Here is a 13892-nt window from a genome sequence, read left to right as displayed (position 1 = left end):
TTTCCATGAAAAGTGTGAGGTTGGAATCCAATTTAACATTTTTTTTCACTTGTGAAGAAATCATTCTTTCTTTAGTGATCAGCAAGTTTCTGTAAGTGTTGAAGTACCTTTTTGGGTTTCCACTCTGACTATTCATCAATTTGTTCAGCCCTGTGTCAGGACCATACTACAGGTTGAGTATCCTTGATCCAAAAAAATTGGAACCACAAGGGTTTCAGATTTTAGATTTTTACAGATTAGGGAAAGTTTGCATATATACCATGATATCATGGGGATGGGATCAAGAAAAACTTCAATTTTATTTATATTTCATAAACATCTTATGCACATAACCTGAAGGTAAATTCAATACAATAATTTTAGTGCCTCTGTATTGTGACTGTGACCTGTCACATGAGGAATTTTCCACTAGTGCCCTTATATTGGTGCTCAAAAAGTTGTGGATTTTAGAGCTTTTAGGATAGGATATCATAATGATCCTATCTGTAGACAGCTATGACATTTCTTCAGATAAATTCCACCCCTTCCCTAACACCACACTCCCCAGGAGGCCTGATGTTATGGTTTGGATGTGAGGTGTCCCCCAAAAGCTTACATGTGAGACAGTGCAAGAAGGTTCAGAGGAGAAATGGTTGGGTTGTAAGAGTCTTAACCCAATAAGTGAATTAATCCCCGACAGGGATTCACTGAGGGGTAACAGAAGTGGTCGGGTGTGGCTGGAGGAGGTGGGAATTGGGGCATGGCTTTGGGTATATATTTTGTATTTGGTGAGTAGAATCTCCCTCTGCTTCCTGATCACCATATAAGCTGCCTCCCTCTGCCACACTCTTCGAATATGAGCCCAGAAAATGGACCTGACCTTCTATGGATTAAGACCTGTGAAACCATGAGCCTCAAACTTTTCCTCCTTTACACTTGTTCTAGTTGGGTCCTTAAGTCACAAAATCGAAAAAGCTGACTAAAACACCTGACTGTTCCTAGGCATTTTTTGCTTCCATACGACTTTTAGAATGAGGGTGCCAAATTCTGTATCAAAGAAATAAACAGAAACAACCTGTTGAAATTTTAGCAAGATTTACATTAAATATAGATTAACCAGGGAATAATGACTTCTTTATAGTCTTTCAGTTCCCAAGAAAGGTCTATCTCTTCATTTATTTGGTCTTTTAAAATGTCTTTCAATGAAGTTTTGTAACTTTTCTTAAGAAGAAGAAGAAAAATAAAAATCCAGGTGTGGTGTGTACACCTGTAATTCCAACAGCTGATAGGCTGAGCTAGGAGGATCAAAGTTCAAGGCCAGCCTCAGTAACTTAGCGAAGTCTTAAGCAACTTAGCCAGACCCTATCTCAAAATAAAAAATTGAAAGGACTGGGGATGTGGTTTAGTGGCTGAGCATCCCTGGGTTCACTCCCTGGTACAAAAAAAGAAGAAAAATAGAAAAGTGAGGTGATAGAACCATTTCTGACTTGAGTTGTCATCCAGTGAAATGAACATCATTCAACCTGTCAAATCAAATCACTGACTTAGGGCAAATTATTTTTAAAATTTCTATAAAACTTTCTAGATACCTTATGTAATTTCCTTGGGAACCCAAGGAAATCTTGAATACCATATTGCATCTTATTTTTCTACCTCTCTTGGCTTTCCCTCTAGATCTTAGGCCCTATCAAGTCCCTGCTCACACGCACACTTCTTAGGCCTCTCTCAAGATGAGAGTCACACTGCAGTTGTGCCACAAAAAAATTTAGCCCCAAAGGTAACCCTGATATCAGCCTACTAATCTGTTCATTTTAAATTTTAAAGGCTGCTACCCGAAGCCACATGTGAATGAAATTTAAGGACCAAAGCAAACACAGAGAATGAGACTTCCAGATGTCAGACCTTTGTAAAAACAGGAGGAAAGTAGGGTGTGGTGGTGGTTCCATCAGGTCGACAGAGATACGAAGTCGGACTGTGAACCTGAAAAAGCAGAGACACCTGGATCAGATTCTAAATATATAAATTGTTGAAAAGATGGGCTAAAGAAGCCTTTCATTATTGAGGTGGCTCCACTTGAATAAAACCAGTGAACCAGGGTATCGCTGTGCACCATCCTCTGGCCCAACCACAGAGCAGATATTGTTCTGCTTCCTCATTTCACATCTGTTACTCTTCTCTGTTCCAAAGGATATTCGAGGTAAAATTCCCTGGCTCCTAGGGGATCCACAAGCTTTTAAATGCTATTACCAAATGGATTTTGGTGTGTGGGACTTCCACAGAGGTCTTTTTAGAAGTTTTCGCAGATATTATTTTTTTAAATAGTGTGAATTCATTAAATCAAAATAGCATATGCTCTTGGCAGTGCAAAGTAAATGATCAGACATCTACTTATTTTATTTTTAACTTGTGCTCTTTTGATAAAGGGATTACAGGACATGAAGGAAAAAAAAAGAAGAATTTTTTTTTCATTATGTGCAAGTAAACAAAGGTGCTTAAATACCGAGGGGCAGTCATTTCTGGGGAAATGCAAGGATTTCAAAACAGTAAGTGGAAAATATTTCTTTGTGTACAATCACTTGTCTTCAAATAATCTGAACTTTTTCACTTATATAAGTGGATGTTAGATTCTTAACCTAAGATGATGTGATCGGACATTAATTATGCACCTAATATGCTACAGGACACAGTTGAAAAGATGCTAAGACAAGTGATGGCTTTTATTCATTATTCCTGAAAGACTTTTTACTGTGTTGTAGTTTGGGAGATTTGGGTCTCACTTAACACCATCCCAAGAATACACAAAACACTTTATAGTATTTACTATGTGCCAGACATTCAGGGTCACGTGAAGAGTGCCTCACTGAACTTCATGACAACCCTGTGAGACAGGCAGAATTATTATCTCCATTTTGCAGATGAAGGAACAGGGCACAGAGTGGTTACATTATTTGCTCAAGTTCCCTTAGTCAGCAGTAGAGCCGGGACCTGAACTCAGGCAGCTTGGCTCCAGAGCATTAACTTTTCTGTAACATTGCCTGTGATAATAAAGGGATGGAATTTTCCAGAGTACTACATTCTCCCAACTATAAGAATGGGATATAGTACCTTCTATTCAGTGTTACTGTAGAATTAAGACCATTTAAAAATGTACTTTTCACATAATCATAGTACTTACACCTAGAGATGAATGTATCTTTCTGTTTTTAGGCTTCTGTGTTATCCCTTAATAAATTCTGCCATACTTAAGAAGTGTTTCATGTGTGTATTTCCTGTTTCTCAGACTAGTTTATATACTGTCTGGGAATGGGGCTGGCAACACACATATTTTTTTCTGATATGAAATGCATAGTGCAGTACTCAGCATTCAGATAAATGCTTGTAGATATTTCAACATCAAACACAGACGCAAAAAAATCTACTGATTTAATCAGAGATTTTTCTATAAATTTTGCACTCTGGTTTAGGGATTTAAAGGAAATATTTACTGCGTATGCCTCTCTGAATAGCTTAGATGGGTTGATTCTTTTCAAGGTGATGAACCCAAATGCCTTTTCCCTACTGTTTCCATTTTCCACATATTAGAGCATGTGTCACTATGTCAAACAGCTGTGAGTGTTGAACAGATAATAAATTCTGATGAAAGGCACGGCAGTGTTCATAAAGATGTACTCTTTGGTTAGGAATGAATTTATACTTCAGGAGTTGGGGGAAAACCCTCTGTAAGTGAGGTAGCTATACTTTAGGAGTTGGGGAAAACCCCTCTCTCTGTAAGTGAGGTAGGAGTTGAAGGACATCAAGATGGGGGAGGCAGGGTATGAGAAAAAATGCCAGCCAGAGTAGAAGACAGGGAGGTAAGTCATCATGTGTCTCTGTTTATGGTAAGTCCTACTACCATGGCAAGCCACACCACAAGATCCATGTTGTAATTAGGTGGAAAGGGTAAAGTGTTTCCATCATGTCCATGGTAAAGGGATGAGGCCCAGCTCAGCATATAAGACAGGAGTGAAGTGGCCCGGCCCAGATCTCCAGAACTTGAGCCACTCTTTTCAGACTGATTAGCTCTACTTTGTAAAATGTGCTTTCACTAAATCTATGCTCTGCCTGTTATTTCTGCAGGTCTGGCTCAGTTCTTTGTTCAGGAAGCCAAGAACCTGCACTCCAACATGTTGCATTTAAGGATAGTTTTCTAGAAATGATTTAGAGATATTTAAACATTTTTTTTTAATGTATTCTTTGTGGTGCTGGGGCTTGAACCCAAGGCCTTGTGCTTGCATGGCAAGCACTCTACCAACTAAGCTATATCCCTAGTCCCTTTTACATGATTTTGGTTTGCAATGTAAACTCAGTACAATTACTTGCTAGTTTGTATTACTGTTGTTTCTTGGATGATGTAAGTCTTACAAAGAGATAAAAGCAGGATGAGAAAGTATGGTGAAGTCAAGGAATTTTATTTTATTTCTCTTGTTATCTGTTTAGCTTCCAGGAATGGGAAAGCTTTCTGTGGGTATGTGGACTTTTCTTGTCTTCTAGATGAGCTAATGAATTTGGTTAAATGGAAGAGAGGAGGTATGTGGAGGAATAATCCCGTAATTATAGCTAAAACAGATATTGTCTTATCAAAAGCTTCCAATGCATTTATTTTATTTGTTTATTTTTAACGTGGTAAATTCTGTCCATCTACAACTACAAAGCATTTTTTGAAAAAAAGAGTTTCCAATGCAAATGCAGGTGTTGGCTAATTGGTGGTGTGGATTTGATTAAAGATAATTTTTAGTGAAATGAAAGGAAGAACAGTACCTACTATTTTCTTTTCTTCCAGTTCTTTTCCACTTAGAAAACATTTTTAGGGTGTGTGCTAGTTAGAATCAAAGCTATATTCTTAAAGCCAAGCAGTTTGCTAATGCATTCAATTCCTTGTGGGATCTGGCCTGAGGCACAATTACCTGTTGAACAGGGACAGACAAGGGCTGAATCACAGCTGTGGTCACTCCTGTCTTGGGAGATGATGATCCTATTGTCAAGGACACAGAAGTTGTTTTCTTTTGAGCTCTGGAAAATAGGGAGGCAAGTGTCCAGTTAGAATTTTTGAGTTGCAATTTTTTTTGAAATATTTCTACAGAAGAGCTAGGTTTTTTACTGTACACTTCAACTGTCTCTATTTCAGAAATTAGAACTCAACTTATAGCTAGAAAAGCGGTGGTCAGCATGAACACAGAATTTACCTTCTCCATATTGAGTGAAATCATTTATAATCTTGGTTAAAAAGATTCAAAAGTATTTATACCACAGTTTCTTTATCCATTCATCTGTTGAAGGGCACCTAGGTTGGTTCCATAATCTAGCAGTTGTGAATTGAGCTGCTATAAACATTGATGTGGCTGTGTTACTGTAAGTATGCTAATTTTAAGTCCTTTGGGTATAAATCGAGGGTGGGATAACTGGGTCAAAAGGTGGGTCCATTCCAAGTTTTCTGAGGATTCTCCACACTGCTTTTCAGAGTGGCTGTACCAATTTGAAACTCTACCAGCCATGTAAAAGTGTGCCTTTTTCCCCACATCCATGCCAACATCTATTATTGCTTGTGTTCTTGATAATAGCCATTCTAATAGAATATTATTCAGTCATATAAAGAATAATATGGCATTTGCAAATAAATGAATGGAATTGGAGGATATCATGCTAAGTGAAATAAACCAATCCCAAAAAACCAAAGGCCAAATGTTTTCCCTGATAAGTGGATGATGATATATAATGGGGGTGGGTGGTGGGGAGTGAGAGAAGAAAGGAGGAATTTAGATTATGTAGAAGGAAATGAGAGGAGGGGTATGAAAGATGGTGGAATGAGACAGACATCATTACCCTATGTACATGTATGATTACACAAATGGTATGAATCTGCATTGTGTACAACCATAGAAACGAAATGATATACCCATTTGTGTACAATGAATCAAAATGCAGCCTGTAAAAAATAAATAAATAAATAATTAATTAAAAAAAACAGTATTAACCTTGAGACTCCCTAATAGAAAATAAAGTTCTTGGAAGCGGTCTAATCTTTAAAAATAGATAGATATTTAAAATCTTTAGGGTTAGGGTCCTATATTTAATTCAAAGTCTTGGCTATTTTCAGTTTAGCAGCTGTTCTTTATTCTGGTTTCTAATTTTGTTGAGAGTTTTTGTCTTTTCTTGGTGCATAAGTGTTAGTGAGGTGTAAGGGAAAGATTAAGAAGAGTCAGTTTCTAGGTCCATGACTGTGAAGGAACTGACCACACACCCTCAAACAAGTCACATCACCTCACTGAACTTGAGCTCTGTTTGAAATGAGTAGTGCTAAGTACATGATCTTATAAGGTCCCTTTAGAATCTGTGATTATTTGATGCTGAATGGATAGACTTGTTTAAGTTTATATATCATTTCATTATTGTTTGAATTGTACCTACTTATGGGATACAATGTGATAATTTGATGCACATATACAATGTACAATAATAGCATTTTGAATGGAGGTAACTATTATGTGTTTACTAGCAAATAAAGACATTTGTTAGCACATCTCAAAAATTAATGGAATTTTCTACCAAATTCTAGTAAATTTTACTTCATTTTTGTAGAATAATTAAGATACTAATATTTTCTGAATAATCCATAGGCCTTGGTGCCAATAACAAGCAGATAGTTGTCTTTAAAACCACCCTTGGGCTGGGGAGATAGCTCAGTCGGTAGAGCGCTTGCCTTGCAAGCACAAGTCCCTGGGTTCGATCCCCAGCACCGCAAAAAAAAAAAAAAAAAAAAAGAAAGAAAGAAACAACCCTTGTATATGGTTAGTTTTGGCACACACTTATAATGAAATGCAGATTTCAGAGTACAAATTTGTAAATTAAAAACTGTTCCAGTTTGAAATACATAGGATTTCCAGTGAACGCCAGGACCTTTCCCAGTTAAGCACAGCACGCCTGCCTATATGTCCCCAAATTTGTTTGCCATTCTTTGTTATAGAGATGAGTGATGAAATTATAGGTACTTACTGTGGCATAGCTCCAGCTTTTGACTTGAAAGCTAAACTTTCACTGTCGGAATCTGAAGAACTGGCTCCTGGAAAAGCATTAAAGAAATAAGGATAAAGTTAAGATTCAGTGGTATTAGGAACTTCAGAGTAATAGTCCTCATTTTTAAACAGTAAAATATCAAGTCTTATTTTTGGCCTAAATACACAATAAAATAGAGAATAATTCAGGTTCATATCATTTTTATTGGACTCTTCAGAAAATTATTTTTAAAAAGAACTGCTATAAATAGCTCTTTTTGAAAGCAGTATGTTTTTAAAGCCAGCTTTATTATTAGTTTCATTTCTTATCACTTTGCCATCAAAACCACAAGTTTACATGGCTTAAAAACAAAGAAATACATGTGTGTGACTGTCCATGTGGAAAAATACTTATAGCTTTAAACTTTAACCCTAGGAAATCACATGGTATGGTTTATTAATGTCTTTATTACTCATTAATCAGAAGACACTTTCTGACTCTTGGGTAAATTCAAGTATATAGCTGTAGCTTCATTCTTTAAAAAAAATTTTTTTTATTTATACAGACTGCATTTTGATTCATCGTACACAAATGGGGTACATCATTTCATTTCTGTGATTGTGCGTGATGTAGATTCATACCATTTGTGTAATCATATGTGTACATAGGGTAATGATTTCTGTCTCATTCCACCATTTTTCATACCCCTTCCCTCTCATTTCCTTCTACATAATCTAAATTCCTCCATTCTTCTCTCACTCCCCACCACCCACCCCCATTATATATCATCATCCACTTATCAGGGAAAACATCCAGCTTTTGGTCTTTTGAGAGTGACTTATTTCACTTAGCATGCTATTAGCTCCATTCTTGAAGGACAGGGTCTCTGATTTTGGAACCTGCCTTCCCAAACTCATCTGTATCATTACTCTTCCTGAATGAAGACTCATCAGAGTTTTAAACTAAAGGTAACTGCGCTCAGATTTTAATATTTACAGATTGTATGTCAAGATTTCAAGTGGCAGACTTAAAGTAAATGCAATGGTTAAAAATATATTCTTGATATTTTATTTATAAAATATATTTCATTTGGGTTATTAAAATTATCTTACAAAATAACATAGACTTACAGAAAATAACCAAATAGTACCAAATTGTGCAACATAATAGTTCAGATCTCAGGGTACCTCCCTAAATATCATCAGGCACATGTTGGGTGTGTATTTTTCAGATAAATTAAATATTGCAACACACATATATGTATGAACATATTTTTACAAATGTTTCATACTCTATGTACTCCTTCCAGTTAGATCCTTTGCCTATCAGTATGTGTAGAATACATACATTCACTTAATTCTTTTGAATGGCTGTTTGGAATTTTCTCCTGTGACTCTACTGGAATATGTTCTTGCTTTTGTTGATGTTGAAAACAGACATGCTTTGGTAACTCTGCTGGAATGTTTGCTTTGTCCCTTCCTACTTATTTCTGTAACTACCATCCATTGTGGACTTTCTTCACCTGGCTCTTGGACTACTGCAATAGACTCTTATCTTGTTTTCCCATTTCTCTCCCTCCCAAATCCATTCATGCTCCTAGAGCAAACCTTCCCTGTTAATGATCTAGATGATACATAAATCTCAGAAAATTCATTCTCCCCAAATCTGACATTCAGTGGCCTTGGTGATTTCCAACCTGATTTTTTTCCTGCATTTCCAAGTCACATAATCCTAATCCAGAGAGCTGAATATCCTCACTGGGGTACACTCCACAGGTGAGGGGACACAGCAGTGAAGCAGGTACACACACAAATCCTGCCCTTGTGGAGTGTGTGCTCTTGGAGAATTAAATACATGACATGGTGGTGAGTGAAATGCGAAAAAGATGGAGTGGGGGTGGTGGAGTGTGAGCAGACGGGGGTGTGATGGGGTTGCAATTGTAAGTCGGGAGGTGGGAAGGGTTCCCTCAGACCCTGGGGTGATGAGGGCTTCCTCCTTGTGCGAGCTCTACTTTGTACCCGCAGTTGCAGGACTCTCTTTCCTAGGTTACACCTACCCAGTCTTTTCTTGAGATTCTGCCTTGAAATTTAGATCAGCCCAGCCATTCTTCTGTGCTCTGTCTTTGAATTCCCAGCGTTTTATTTATACCACGCGTGCCACTTATTACACCTGCCAGAAAATGACTAGTTCTCTGAGAACTGAGGCCGGGCTTGGAGGGGAACTAGCGATTTTGTGAGTACTTACTACTTGCCTTGCAGTCTGCCAGGTTCTCTCTTTATATCATTTAATTATTTTCATAATGAACCTCACTTAGAAGTAAGATATCCAATTGATAGATAGGGAACCTGAGAACCACACGGTTGGGCAGTTTGTATGAGATCATAGGACTAGAAAGCGGTGGTAACAGCACTGTACTCGAGTGTTTTGAACTCATGGTCTGTGACCTTCCGGTCCCCTGGGGCTTTCATGTGCTCTGCCTGTTCGGGATCCTCGTGGTGCTTAGCTTCATGTGGAGGGCTGGACGTGTGCTTTTGCTGGAACGACCTCATGGAACAAGGAAATCACAAAGTTTGTCAAGGGACAGGGAGCAAACCCTGCCAAAAGAGAGGGGCAGCGTGTGGCCAGGCAGCAGTGGGAGGCCTGCATGGGCAGAGCTGGCACTCTAGGGCTGATGTGTTTGGGATTCACCGTTTGGGCACTGAGAAGTTGATGGGGAAATTAACTGTGCAGGATTAACTGGGGCTGTAATAGAAAAAGAGGGAAAAACAAACAACAGACCACCCAAACAAGCTGCAGACCAGCAGGAAGTTTTAAGTGTGGGGAGCCGAGCAGGGGACTCCCCCAGGAGTCTCCAGGGAAGCTGCAGCTATCAGAGAGGCTTGGGAAACCGGAGAGACTAGTTTTCTTGGAATCATAAAAGGGTTTAGGATAAGGGGAGGGGTGGCTCAAGTCTGTAGGAATGATCCCAGGCACTCTCAGGTAGAGAAGCAGCTACTTTTCATCTGACTCTACATATTTGACTCATTTAAAACAAAAAAAAACACAAAAAATCCTCTGAGGCCAGGAACAGTGAGTGACTCATGCCTGAAACCCCAGTGATTCTGAAGACTGAGGCAGGAAGATGACAAGTCTGAGGCCAGCCTCAGCAACTAAGCAAGACCCTGTCTCGAAATAAAAAATAAGGGCTGGGGAGCTGGGGGCGTGGCTTATGGGTAAGGGGCGCCTGGGTTCAATCCCTGGTACTCCCACGGTCCCCCCAAAAAAGTTTTCTGATGACCTCTATTTAAAAAATCATTCTTGGGCCAGGGATGTTGCTTAGTCATTAGTGGAAGAGCACTTGCCCTAGCCTGGTTCAAACCCCAGTGCCACCACCAAAAGAAAAGGTATTTTTGCTACCTTTTTCTAGGTGATTTTCAGAGTGAAAGGTAGAGTCAAAAGGTTTGTGTGCCTGCAATGAGAATACACCTGTTAGGTTTTGCGTACCTGTCCAGTCCTTGTGAAAGCTCAATGTCACCTTATATCTCAGGTGTCAGAGCAGCTCTTGCAGAAGATAGATCAAATCCCTCTCTCTGTGCCAGTAAGTTCCCTTCCCTCCCCTCAGGGTGATTCGCCCCTCCCTCTCCCATCCTGTCCCTCCTCCAGTCATCTGCTCTGCACCTGCTGGTCAGGAGAAAGGAATGTTTAATGACAGGGTTAGCTGTTTGTGAGAGGACAGGTTAAATTAAAAAAAAAAAAAAAAAAAAAGAATCAAGGTGTAAAAGAGTATGTGAAGTGAAATCTACACACACAGAGGACAAAGATCAGCATCTTAAGAGTGACTGTCAGTTGTTGAGGGTGCACGTGTTGTAGAATGTGCACTCACCACGGTCATGGTCAAGGACCTGGGTTCAATCCCCAGCACCAAAACAAAACAAAACAAAATACAGTCATAATTGCCTACATCATGTGTCAGGTATCACTCTAGGGGATTAAGTTGTTCAATTCTGACAAGAATCTCACTTTCTTGGTATACAGATGAAGAGAACAAAACACAGAGTCATCGAATAACTATTCAAGGTCACAAAGCAAGAAACTACTTCTAAATAATGTGCAGGCCCAACATGTGCTTAGACTCCTTCAGATTCCCTTCACAGGTCTTAAAATCTAGCAAATGGGATCTATGCCCGTCTCACCTGTTGTCAGATACTGAGGCACTACAGTGGTCCTGGCCTCTGGGCTTTACCTTACTGAGATGGCAGGAACAATTACCCACATCACATCACAACACACTTCCAAACGTAAAGGGGTGCAGCATTTTATCTGACTATTCATAACACTCAGAACCTAAAAATAAATGTCCACTGGCATCAGACTTCAGCCTTCCTGTCTGGCCCCCACATTTTTAATGCTTCCTTGTCTTCCATGCTACCAGATCCAAATCCTCCTTAACCACTGGTCTGGTTTAATTCGGCTTCCTTCAACCCATCTTTCAGGACCATCATGCCCCCCTCTTTGGCATTCTTAAAACTATAATGATCTATATGATCCATTTTACAATCACAGGAGGAGGTAGTAGTGGAAAGTTGAGATGTCTGTTTATTTTACGTGTTTGTGTTTACCTTTCCTACTCTTGAGCCAATCTCCTGTCATCTAGTCCTTAAGGACTCTCCCCTCTCCTCCGGTACACAGGTGGGCCAAATTCTGTTTCCTCTCCCCTTTCCATCTTGTTCTCCCTCCCTCCTAAGTAACCAATTTTTCTCTCTTTGCATTATTTTCATTAGCATAGAGACATAAATCTAATAATTCCTGCCTCAAAACAAACAGCAAAAAGCCATCTTTTATGATTCCATATACCTTTCTAGATACTGGCCCTAGGGCTCTGCTGGTGGCCAAGCAAGTCTTCCCACTGAGCATCTAACATCTGCTACTTCCACATTTTGCAAACTTGACTCAGGTCACTGTATTTGATCTTTGGTCTTTTCCTGACTTCCCAAGCCCCTCTTGCTAAAATCAACAACACCACTCCCAGTGGCCTAATCTGGTGGTTTCCTCCCTGTCCTCATCTGACCGACCTCTCAGCAGGACTGGACGTGGCCAGCAGCTCCCTCCTTCCTGACACAATTTGCCTTGCTGCCCTCTCTCTCCTGCCCCAGGGGCTCTTCCTTCTTACTCTCCTTTGCTGGCAGTTCTTCCTGGACTCTCCATGTGTAGCAGTATCAGAGGCTCAGACTCAGGTCCTCTCTCTTCCCCATCTCCTCTTTCTCCCTAGCCGATCTGTCTGGCAGTGCATCCAGTCCATGTTACCATCTATGTGCAGAGTCCTCAGAGTTTTCTTGCTCTGTGCACTGGACTACATTCATGTATCCGACCAAACGACCTGTCACATCCACTTGGCCATCCAGACACAGATTTCAAATTTATGTTCACAGCACAGCACTCAGTCCCTCCCCCGGTGTCCTGTCCCACCCCCCAGTCCTCTGCACTGACAACACTGTCCACACAAATGGTAGAGCTGAAATCCACAGTGTATTCATACCTGATTCCTTTCATCCCTTCATCCCCACATCTAACCCACTACAGGCTTTTGGTGTCTACCTCTGAGCTCATGTTCCTATTTAAACCACATCCTCCTGGAACACGGTTGTATCACTTCTGTCCTGATGCAGAAGGCTCCTAATTGGTCTTCCTGATTATAAGTCAAAGTAACAGCTTGAAAATACAAATCAGAAGGGGTGGGGAGGCAGCTCAGTGGTAGACCACGTGACTAGCATGCTTGAGGCCTTGGGTTCCATTCCCAGCATTGCCAAAATAAATAAATAAATAAATTTGCAAATTTGATTTACAATCCAAGTCAAACTGCTCACAGTGACCATTAGGCCCCTCATCCCATATGACCTGGCTGATGACGCTCCATTGGCCCTAGATTTCCTCAGCTGCTTCCGTACTCCGTTCTTCCCCACCCGGGGCCTTGGTATTCATCCCCTATCTGAAGTCCCCTTTCCCCAGTCTTCCCTACTGGCTTCTTTTTGGGTTCTAGACTTTGGTCAACTGTCCTTTCTTCAGAGTGGCCTTCCTGATCACCTTGTCCAGTCAGCCACCTTGCTTTCTTCACAATCTTGCTGGTGACTGGAATTACTGGTGAATTTCCTGCCTCCCTCTCCCTCTTCTTCTGGAGTGTCAGCATTGGTCTTGTTCACTGATGTGCTCCTCCTGCCTGAAACTGCCTGCCTTACAGTAGTCCCTTGACCATGGCCACAAAGTGCCCAGTTATGTGCCCTGAAAAAATGCTGTTCTCTGATCCTATGTTGTGAAACCCCAGGAAGGTGAGGGTCAGAGTGGCCCCATGATAATGAGTAACTTTGCATTTTATTTTGTAGCAGCAAACAGGGAAGACCTAAGTCAGACTGCTTGGGTTTGAATCCTTGCCTCCCGGGTGCCGGGTGTGTGTGTGTGTGTGTGTGTGTGTGTGTGTGCGTGTGCTTGCTTGCTTGCACGTATGTGTGCAGAATACCTGTCATTTTGATAGTTACGTAGCCCCGCTAATCTTCAGTTTTCTCAACTGTAGATTTGGGTGATTTTTTGCAAGGATCAAATGAGATAATCCACGTAAAAACCAAGAGGAGATTTTCCTACTGAACACTATATGAATGCTAGCAACTCTTCTTAAGCTATCATTTCTTTTGTTTTATTCTAAACTTTGATGCATAGGATGGTAGAATTGACATCATTTTCAGCTAGTAGGGCATTAAACTTTCAGAGATTTTGTTGAGGTTTAAAATTGTACAGAAAACATCCTTCCCTCTGATAGGCTCCCAGTAACCACATGATGATATAATAACAGCAATGTGCCTTAGGAAGCAGCTCCGTTGTGACAGCCCTGACACTAATGTAGAGCTGGAATTCGT

At 40.3% G+C, this 13892-nt stretch overlaps 1 protein-coding gene across 3 annotated transcripts in view; it reads right to left on the bottom strand.

Moving 5' to 3' along the window:
* Palld (palladin, cytoskeletal associated protein) overlaps positions 1-13892 on the bottom strand; it is a 371690-nt gene that overhangs the window by 205872 nt on the left and 151926 nt on the right. For all 3 annotated transcript variants that reach the window (XM_047548533.1, XM_047548534.1, XM_047548536.1), the window contains exons 4-6: positions 7009-7075; positions 4923-5028; positions 1882-1959 (exon numbers count right to left, since the gene is read on the bottom strand). In XM_047548533.1, the coding sequence (XP_047404489.1) occupies positions 1882-1959; positions 4923-5028; positions 7009-7075 (251 nt within the window). The remainder of the gene's footprint in view (positions 1-1881; positions 1960-4922; positions 5029-7008; positions 7076-13892) is intronic.

This window comes from Sciurus carolinensis, chromosome 4 (genome assembly GCF_902686445.1).
Source record: "Sciurus carolinensis chromosome 4, mSciCar1.2, whole genome shotgun sequence".
NCBI lineage: Eukaryota > Metazoa > Chordata > Mammalia > Rodentia > Sciuridae > Sciurus > Sciurus carolinensis.
This window is presented reverse-complemented; position numbering and strand designations above follow the sequence as displayed.